Genomic DNA, 10,727 nt, shown 5'->3' with positions numbered 1-10,727 from the left:
AAAACAACCCCCACATTGGCTAATGTCACTGAAGACTTAAACTAGGGAAATGATATTTATTATTTTTGGTAGCTTCTGGACAAAAGTGTTTGCCTCCCCTCCCCAACTCCCCCAGCTCAGCCCATTCATATTTCAGTTTTTGGAGATCACAGACTTAAGAGTTGACCTACCTTATCCTTAACTTTGAGATAATGGGTGACACTTCCTTTTTTTTTTTTTTTTTTTTTTAAAGAGTAAGCAGCTGACCTGCCTTAAAACATGACAGGCCACATGCTACCCTAACCATAATACAGCACGAACATGGCTTAATCAGCTTGTCTGGAGAAAGAAAATACATATTTAGTATAAAAAGAAGATATAAGCAATGGAACAGTTGGTTATACATTATAGATTGTAATAAATGAAAATATTGAGTGCATTTTAAATGATTAATGTATGAAAACTGTCATCACTTACTGTGCATTAATCAAAAAATGCACACTTCCCATAGTGGTTAATGTTGCAGGCCCACTGTTCAGTTTTGATAATGTGCATAATAATGCTCAGTATGACAATGAATTGGGGTAGCTGAAAATTTAGGATGGTTGCAAGTTTGGTGTAGTATTTGGATTAGCATCTTATTCTGTGCCTTGTCAGCCTCATCAGTACACAAGCTATATATTTTTTCCAAAACTAGCAAAAATACGAATGCATTTTTTTTTTTTTACTTTTTCATTTTTTTAAATAAAGAATAATGACCAAGGTACCTGCTTAAACAAATACTACCAGCATTCATTAGTCAGGATGGTTACATGTAAAAGAAATGATGCCAGATAGTAACAAATCCAAGAGAAGTTTATTATGAAAATGGCACCTGCGGATGAAAAAATTAAGTTACATAAAGACAACCATGTATGTGACATGTATGAGAATCTACAAAAGTATAAAAAGAACCCTGTTGTAAATGAAGTATGTACATTTCTGATTTGCAGCATTATCAATGGTCAATGAAAAAAAATGTTTCAAAATAAGCCAGGCACTCAGGAAGTTAGGTCCGGTTAGCTTCACACAAAACAAATGTACCATAGCTGTCGCTTTGTAACGTTTTAATTATTTTTTTATATATATATCGTAGAGTTGGTAACACTGCTAAGGTTTTTACGAACAGAATATCCCTTTCCCCATTATTCAGCTACTTGGCACCAGTCTCCTCATAAAAGTTTTCATATATTTGTACAAGAAATAGTTAAAAACACAGACACAGTCTTCACAGGTAATGAAGTGTTTTTTTTTTTTCATTTTGTAATTTTCAACACTATGGATTTAGACAGCAGCTGTGATTATCTGTTAGTTTAAATCACCAGAAATCATTTTGACACAACACAGAAACATTTATAAAAGAAAAAAAAAACAGCTGTCTAGCTGTTCTTTGTAGCTGATAGGTGCATTCCTTTGATTGTTCGATAGCTAGAGTAGAGCTTCCAAAAGTAATCTGTAAATTTCTCCGTTGGCCTTCTTCACCTTCTAAACCTACTTAAATCCTTCAAGTAAGCTCACTATTAAAATTTGCGGCATTTACCTTCTTTTTGATATTATCCCACCGTGGTTTGGGCCCAGCTCATGAAATCAAAGGTCCTAGAGGAACCTACTCAACACAGTGATATTCAAAGGACAGCCGAGTTACTATATTAGCATTGCACAAGTAAACAAATATATATGACAATTCTAGATTCCATTATCCCCTCCCATTTTGTTTCTTAAAAATGTTGGTTGACCTTTGAAAGAATTTTCTGTCTCACTGGTAATTGCTTTATATATTGCTCCATCAGCCAACCTGAAAGGAAACCAAAGAAAAGCACCCACTGCTTATAGGTAGAGCACAAGGGACTCTGGGAATGTTAACAACTGAGGCTATATGGCATCAATTTATTTAATATATCTGAGCATTATTCTTCAGTGCTTTGTGTTGCACTCCAGAAGAGAGAGTCATACCCAGAATTCCGTTGTGGGAAAAATGGCTCCATTAACCTTGAGCTAGTTAAGAGTCTTTTTATCTCTGAGAATGAAACAGATTTTGGGGATGGGGAAGGACTGAAGAGGAGGGAGAGGGGGAGATGGGAAAGGGAGGGAAAGAGAGGAGAGGTAGGGAGAATATACACCAGCAAAGCAACAGCAGGAATTTTAAAAGGTAAAACGGAAGATTCACAGACAGTAGAAGCAGCATAGGGTGACATTACAGAGGAAGGCCACCACACAAAACCCACTAACCCCCAAGAATCACTGGATTCACTAGGACTGCAGGAATGGGACTGTACCACTCCGGACTAGAGATAGAGCACAGATAAGACAAAGGACAAAACAACTACATTAGCTTAGTATATACTGCATATAGAAACACACATTGAAACTGCAATGGGACTGACAGCCAAGGACACGTACACATTGTACACATTACAGTTCTCACATCTGTTATTAGATGCCTTAACAAACAGCTGCCAAAAATGAAGTGGAAGAAGAATTTATACTTGACAGTCATTTGGAGTGTTTGACACCACACTGATTTCTGGCAACAAAGACAAAATAGGATTTTTTTTCTTTTTCTTTTTCTTTTTTTTTCTTTTTTTTTTTTTTTTTACTTAATGTGCAGTTTTCAGTTGCAGTTATCTGTCTGAAGCTTATTAACCCATTCTTTAGTTTTAAAACTTATTGGTTTCAACCCAGAAATAAGAACCAAAGGGAAAGAAATTCCATCAAATCAAATCAGTCCCCCAAAATACAACCTTCCTTTTTTTAAGCAAGAAATGAAAAAAACCAAAAACATGTTAAATATTTTCCTTCTTTTACTCTGAAGTGTTATTGAAGTTGCAAAATTAGCCTCAGTTAGACTGAGTAAGGAAAACAAAAAGCTAAACAAAAGGCAGTATGTACCTAAACTGCTCCTCAAATCAGTTTGATTGAGTTTCCCAGCAGCCCCTTTAAAAAGGGCTTTACTGACCCATTAAATTTAATGTGAGGCTATGTTTGTTAGTTGGGAGGTAAAAAATTTTAAGTCCTGCAGCAAACGTTAATGAGGGCTTTGTCTTAACTAACCAAGGAGACTGCAGCAACGGACTCCAGACCAGGACAGAACACAATTTTTTTTTTCCCCCAAAACCCAGCCCAGGAGCTGCATTTTGTATGAAGACATTACAGATTAATAAATGATAGCACCATGGTTTTAGAAATTAAGTTAATGTTTCAGTAATTAACATTTAGTCCGACTTTTTTTTTTTAAACATTCTAGTCACAGGCCAGAAATTAAGTTTAAGAACCCAAATTATTTTTTATGTGCAAGTAAGAAAATCTTAAAATCTTAACCGTAAAAAGAGAATTAAATTCTGCATAAAATTCTAAAATACTATTCCCCCTATTTTTTTTAAAGGAATTAGGAACAGAAACAAAAAACCACCCCATTTCATTTGACTTAGTCAAACAGGGCACATTGTTTATGCTTGTCTCTTTCCATCTTGATCATATCAAGATCTTTATGAAGAAACCCCAATGGTTGTCACTTGAGAACTCTCTTGACCACAAGACTGAGTATTCTATGGCAGAGGCATATACACATGAAAGACATCTTAATAAAGATGCAAAGGAAAGCAAAACAACCCAACACACATCTTAGAAGAAGACAAAACGGCAGGCAACTGGTCGTCTGACCCTCTGAAGGCAAAAAATAAACATATCTTTACACGAAAGAATAAGTCAGGTGAAAGAAAGAGGGGGTGGAATGGGGACCGTCGTGGCGAGAGAAGACGCTGACCTGCTCGAATTCAAAGTGCTAGAATTAAAGGTCTAAACGAAAATGCCAACGATGCCTCCTCCGAGCGGGGCCTGGCCGGGCCCAGGACGGGCGGCGCCTCAGTCCTCCTTGCGCTCCAGAGTCTGTGCCGCATGGATGCCGTTGCTGTAGACGGGGAAGGGTAGCGTGGAGAAGAGTCCCTCCGCCGTGGTGAACACATTGCCGGCGGGCATCTGCGTCAGGCTGGCTGCGCTCACTGCGCCGCCGAACGGTCCTGACATGTTGAGCCGGTGCACGTGGTGGTAGAGCATCTCCATGGGCGTCTTGGGGTCGAGGCCGAAGCCAGGGCTGTTAACGTCCACGAAGTTAACAGCGTGCGCGTTGGGCAGCAGGTTGCTCTGCATGGCCAGGGTCACCTCGGCGGGCGCGTAGCGGATGGTGCCCGTGGTGTAGACCCTCTGTGCGGCCGTGCTGGTGGCGGCCAGGGTCCCGGTCACCCTGTGCACCAGCGGGAGCACGACGTTGCCCGCCTGCAACCTCTGCAGCGCCTCTAGGTCCCCAGTGTACAGCAAGGAGTTGGACGCGCTGGGGCCGCCGCCCCCCGCGCCGCCGCCCCCGCCCCCGCCGCCGTTCCCGGGGTGCTTGTCCCGTGGGGACGCCGAGAGCGGGGGTGACAGCGGGTCAGAAGCAACGGGGGCCAGGGCTGTGGTGGCCGAGGCGCTGAACTGAGTCTTGCGGGCAGCCGCGCCCTCGGCGCCGGGCGGGGTGAGGACCGAGTCGGGGATGGCCACGTGCAGTCCCCCGCTGCTACCACCCCCACCGCCGCCGCCCTGCGGGGACGGGAAGTGCTCGGAGCTGGGGGGCTTGGTCATGCTGTAGGGGGACTCGTTCCTGGAGATCTCCCGGTTGGGCGGGTAGTTCCAGATGCTGCTGTCGTTGTCGAAGTTGATGGGTTCCGAGATCTCCGTCTTGATCTTGAGCACCGAGGCACTGTTGGGGGAGGACAGCAGCCGCGGGGGCTCCACCAGGCCCGCGTCCAGGCCGCCGGGGCTCGACGCACTGGACAGGCGCCGGCGGCTGGCGCTGCCACCCTTCTGCCGTTTCCGCCTTTTCTTGCGCTTCTGGTGCTTGCTGGAGGCCTGAGCGCCCGCCTCGCCCGCGCTGTCCGAGTCCTTGGCACTATCGGACGTGAGTGACTCGCAGTTCTGCAGCCGCAGATCCGACTCACTCTCCACGTAGCGCTCCACCTTGATCTGCATTGGGCCCAGTGCACCGAAGCCGTCCTCGCCCGCCTTGGGGTTCTCAAAGTCCGAGTGCTCGAAGCTGTCGTCGCTGTCGCGGCTGTCCGGGTTACTGGAGCTATGGCCGTCGTCGTTGCAGTTCATGTCGTTGTCACAAGCGTTGCCCGACTTCTTCCGGTCGGGCTCCGGGTCTTCGCTGTTCTCGGACTGGTTCCCTTTCTCGTCGGACTTGGAGTTCTCGTTGTCCTCTGCGTGGGGCCCGGGGCCGGCGGTGGCGGGGACGGGGAGAGAAGAGAGAGAAGACACCAGGTTAGCGGGGCGACCCAGCCTGTCACCTGCAGGGGCTGGGGCGGGGAGCAGGGCAAGTGTCCGTCCTCATCACGGGCTTCTCCATCACCTTCAGAGGACTTAAAGCCTGGGCTTTCTCTCTGCTGAGGGCCTGGATTAGCTGGACGGTTACTTAAAAAGTGCCGGCCGAGGACCAGCGGCACTGGCAATCATCTGGACATCTGTTGCAAATGCAGACTCTCTGCTCCCACCCAGATAGACTGCATCAGGTTCTGCATTGGAATATGACCCGCAGGTGATTCTCAGGCACATTCAAGTTTAAGAAGTCCCACAAAGAAACTCAGGAAGTCAAGTTAAATAACCTGGATTAAGGTGTGGCACAGAAAAAGGATGACATGCAAGGTGACTTTCTAAAGAGTCTGCATTTTCTCTTGGTGAATATTTTGTTCATTACTGAGAGCCATTCTCCTTCTTTCCATTCCATAAGTTATTCTCCTCCACAGCACTTACCATCATCTGATTCACTGTATAGCTTTATTTTTATTATTTATTATTATTATTTTTGGCGGGGTCTGCCTCTGTGCCTCAGGCTGGAGTGCAGCGGGATGGTCACCGCTCACGGCAGCCTTGCCCTCCCCAGCTCAAGCCATCCTGCCTCAGCCTCCAGAGTGGCTAAGACTACAGGTGCCTACCACCACACATGGCTGATTTTTTTTTTTTTTTTTTTTTTTGTAGAGACAGGGTCTTGCCATATTGCCCAGGCCGGTCTCAAACTCCTGGACTCAAGCAATGCGCCCACCTCAGCCTCCCAAAATGCTGGGATTACAGCCATGAGCCACCGTGCTGCCTCACTGTATATTTTAGTTTTATTGACTTGTCTCTTCCTCCCACTAAGCTCACTGGGGCTAGGAATTTTTGTTTTGTTCACAACGATACACTATATTAAAAAGGGGCAGAGACTACTAATTCTAGGACTTTTTATGCCTTTGTCAAGAACTTTTGAATTAATGCAATTTAGGGACAGGAAGACAGTGAAGATCTGCCTTGAGTGCTCTGCCCTCCTTCTGCCTCCCTGAAGCTGGGTCTGGAGGAAGGGATACATGTTTACATGTACCGTACCCCTTGTACATGTAAACAAGGAGCTGGAGCTCAGGTGCCATCATGATAGGGGGCTGTCAGGGAAACGTAGCTGCCACATTTTTGGGAGAATAGATTTTTCCAGTAACACAACCTCTGAAGATTGAGGGATGAAGCCGGACTGGCAGCCTGGACAAGAGGCTGTGGTCATTGCCTCCCCTTTTGTAGCAGAAGAGGGAGGGTTAGAAGAGGTTTAGGATTTTCTTGCAGCTGTAAAATCCTACAAGTTTGGTGCTCCCTGGCCTTATGAGTGTCTCTGGAAGAGGGCTGGGGATGGGAGGAAAAGCAAATTTTTATACTAATTTTCTGTGTCCCAAAGAACTACTCAGGAAGTCTGCTTCCCCAAAAGAAATGAAAATGCATGAGTTTGTTCTGCATAGACTCAGGAAATAAGTAACAGTCCAGCACCCTGAAAGGGGCACTGATCAATGCCATTAAGTATCCTACTTTAGAGGCTCGGTCCCAGCTTGGTGGGAATGTGAATATTTGGGGCTCAAAGTCACAGACTCTCTTGGAGCTGGCCCTAGTACCTGCCTCTAGTAGAGGTCGAGAGCTAGCTATGAGGTTAGAGCGGGGTTCCTTCTGTATGGCCAGTGGATTGACATTAAATGATTGCTAATAGCAATCAATCTCTTTCTGTATATTTAAAGAAAGAGATCTGTCAGATCTCAAAAGATCTCTTTCTTCTGTGTGTATATATACACACAACATATATACATACATATATATACACACACACACAAGTATTTATCCAGCACTACATATCTATATGTATTGTGTGTATACATATACAGTACATACAGCTATGTACTGGTGTACAATTATATGTATGTGTGTGTGGAGAGAGGCAGAGACTCAGTCATAACTTGATATGACATATGTGTCTCTGAAATGTGACCCGTTGCTTTGCCTCTGATGATGGCCCTCTGGCCATTGCCCACCCCCCGTGTGTGGTGGGCAAGCCATCACTGCAGAACATGGAGAAGAAGGAATAATACCTGTAATACCTGAGGTGTCTTTAGAGTCTGATTCAGAGTCGGATGTCTCCGAGGATTCAGAAGTTTTCTCCGGCAGATGGGGGAGCTGTGCGATGTCCATGGGTGTGTCCTTGTACTCAGGATTGCTGTGGGAGGGAGGCACTGGTCAGGAGTGCAGACACCCATTCTGCATGGTTTGTTTGGACCATCTTCTCCCCCACTTCTTTGTCCCAGACTTCTGGAGTTTAGAAAGTTTCAAAGACTAAACATGAAATCATTTCTCAGCTCTTCATGGGATTTTATGGAAGCTTGGCTTGCATGTGCCAGGTGCACCCTGCTGCAATGATCGAATACCCAAATGCTCCATGAAAGCCATAGAGAAGCTTTTAAATAATCAGGTACCACTGGGGGCCAGGGAACTGTGCTGCTTGACAGTCCTCCCAGAGTAACACCTGGGGGAAGGGAGGATGAGAAGTACTCTCAACAATTAATTCCCATGCCTCCTGGTGTGTCCTGTCTTCTCTTGGGCTCCTGATGAGTCCATGGCCTCAGTACCTTTGTTTTGGGTCCTTGATGTAGCTTCTCAGCTGCTCAGATGGCTTCCACGCTATTGGTGGGGTGGCAGAGCCCTTGGTGCCTATCTGACAGATGCACAGGTGCACCTTGGGATGCATGGATTATGGCTACCGAACTGTCAACACACCCATTACAATCACATTTTCATTTGCTCATGTGGTGTACACCTGTGGCTTGTTAGCTGGAAATCTGATTGCAGTGGGGAGAGTCCCAGTGTGAAAGAGGCCCTAACAGAAGGGATCTAACCTCACTTGCACAAATGTGCTTAATTTTTGTTCTATTTTTAGTTTGGAAACAAGGCTCTTTTGGAAGAGAGAGCGTGTTAAGTCAGTTTGACCTGTCTTCTGGAAATGCCACTCCAAGGCCACCTGATGTATGAGGAGAGTAGGCTCCTGTAATCTGAAGGCACAAGGAAATCCTCCTGCTTCAAAATGGGAAATGCCTCTTCTATTTTTCCATGACGGCTAGCCAAGCAGAGACTTAAAATTGATGATTACTGACTCATTTGCTAATCTCTAGCGAAATTCCTACAGTAAAGAGTCACTATTTCAGTAACTACTCCAAAACTGCAAATGTTCCTGGGAGGGGTAATTCACTAAAATGGATTATCAGGCATTTACTCCTTAGTGTGAATTAGCTTCAGCAGCAAAGCTTTCTCTAGATAATCAGATGAGACTAATGGTGGAAAGATGGACTCCTTCTCTGAATACTCTAAGAGTCTATAATTCTATTAAGTGTTACAAGGGAATGGGAAGAAGACTGGAGGAGCGGTAGCTTCAGAACAGGGAAGGACAAGCCTGGATTGGGGCCTGGGTGCAAGGGTTCTGGGAAGGAAGAAGTGACATGAAAGGATTGCTCAGGGAAGAATAATAGACAAGAATGTGGGAAAGAAAACCAAACTTCTGCAGTTGCTGTTTTGCCTGGGCCACGTCATTTTCTTTCTAGATCTCTGCTCTATAGAAGTGATGCCAGTGAATGGCTGTCTTGGTGGAGTTTCCCCTGCTAAAGCCCATGACGTTAGTCTTCTTTGGGGGCTCACAGATCACTTGCCCTACAACTTAGAGTCCTTTATCATTGACTTCAGGGAGGGTTTGTAGGTCAGCTGAAACAGGTCTTCTATGCCTGAGATTGAAGCTTTTGAAGTTGAAGACTGGTCTTTGATACCAAAACTTCCTTCCTATCCACATGGGATTTGATGGAATAGAATCACCAAAACTCATGAGTTTGCACCATCTGATCCTAGGCTAGATCAATAGTATTCAGAGACTGACTGCTTAGCTCTTCTTACTCCTTGCATTTGTAGGCGGAGGAGGAAGTCATGAGGCTGATGAAGCAGTAAGAAAGATCCAGATAGGAAGAAATCTCACAGAATGGGAGTAACAACCACATAGATGACTTCAGTACCTATGTTTCATCAACATGGGAGCCAGACACTGCTAGCCCTAGGGTGCCTGTTTCCAGCGTTTCATTCTTAATGGTGATGGGTCTCCTTGTCACAGCATCATTTTGCCTAGCAAAAGAATGGCAGTGCCACAAGACCTTATTCTATTTTCTGTCTGGCATATGAGTTTTCATAACCACCTGCATTCCCTATAGTAATTATTCCATAAAACTCTATGTGCAAGGATTCCGTGATATCAGAACTCATCTTGAACACATCACAAACACGGGGGAGACTTTGCACGGAAATCAGGCCTTGGAGAAAGCCACATTCAATACACATACTTTTACCTTTAGAGAGAATTAATGTAGAGCAGAAGAGGTCAAAAAAAGGAAATAGAAAGTAGATAAATGAAGACTCTTTTAAGTGGTGCACATTAAGGCCCTCTCTAGAGCAATAATCATTAGTGTCTGATTGATATGCTGTTGGTAGCAAGCACATTCATGCCTTCAAGTCATCACCAAAGTATGTGAACACACTCTGAAGGGCCAGTGTGCTGATGAGCCATGGTTGTTAGCTTCTCAGCTCCATTTGGCTGTCTCAAAGAAAAATGGGATTCAGGTACTCCCTGTCTAAATTATCAGCCAAAGGGCACCAACTTCCATTCATAAGACCTATTGGAAATTTTCCTACTCAGACCACATGTGGGCTCTGCTTGGTGGCTTTAGGCCAGGAGAAGCCAAAGACCAGAATGATAGGGGTGGGAGGGAGCCAGGCCAAGTGCTGTGATAGTGTCACGCCAGGATTGGCGTGAACCTCCCAGAAAGCCTGCCCCCAAACTCAGATGACCCAATCTGTGGGTCTTGGTTAGTTTTCTGCTAGTTTGAATCCAAAGGCAGAATGTAGATTGGGAAGGGAGAGAAATGGTGTCTCCCACCGGAATTCAGGAAGCAGCTGAGCTTGGGCTCACTTGTAGATAGAATGTTAAGGACACATTTTAAGAGCAGTAAAGCTTGCCCAAGATCTCAAAGCAGAGGGCCAAAAAAAAAAAAAAAAAAAAAAAAAAAAATTGCCTTCATTTTTACACTGCTATTGTTTGATTCCGGCAAAGCAACTCACTTTGTTTACCAAAACTTTAATGCCCAGGAAGTCAAACCCTATGTAATATGCTAAGGGTATCAAAGGAATGAAATATAAGAGGAATATAATGTTCACTGCCACTTTTCTCTCATTCTGTTTTACTTAACTGTCACAAGAACTGGAGTGTGTGAATGTGTCTGTGGAGGGGAAGAGGAGATGCTTTTTGAATGCTTCAGCTGTAGGCTGAAGTCTGTATTCTTCTAAGGATTTGTGGGAAAACCAAAGCA

The 10,727-nt window shown here is 44.9% G+C and overlaps 1 protein-coding gene across 5 annotated transcripts in view; it reads right to left on the bottom strand.

Moving 5' to 3' along the window:
* Window positions 1-808: 808 nt before the first annotated feature.
* NPAS3 (neuronal PAS domain protein 3) overlaps window positions 809-10,727 on the bottom strand; it is an 862,608-nt gene continuing 852,689 nt past the window's right edge. For 3 of the 5 annotated variants that reach the window (XM_073010913.1, XM_073010915.1, XM_073010917.1), the window contains 2 exons: window positions 7,425-7,549; window positions 809-5,249 (listed from right to left, as the gene is read on the bottom strand). In XM_073010913.1, coding sequence (XP_072867014.1) covers window positions 3,880-5,249; window positions 7,425-7,549 — 1,495 coding nt within the window. In that variant the 3' untranslated portion in view covers window positions 809-3,879. The remainder of the gene's footprint in view (window positions 5,250-7,424; window positions 7,550-10,727) is intronic. The other 2 variants (XM_073010916.1, XM_073010914.1) reach the window with 2 other exon arrangements.

Source organism: Chlorocebus sabaeus, chromosome 24 (assembly GCF_047675955.1).
Source record: "Chlorocebus sabaeus isolate Y175 chromosome 24, mChlSab1.0.hap1, whole genome shotgun sequence".
In the NCBI taxonomy this organism is placed as follows: Eukaryota; Metazoa; Chordata; class Mammalia; order Primates; family Cercopithecidae; genus Chlorocebus; species Chlorocebus sabaeus.
The sequence above is the reverse complement of the archived record's forward strand: the minus strand, read 5'-3'. Positions and strand labels throughout refer to the sequence as shown.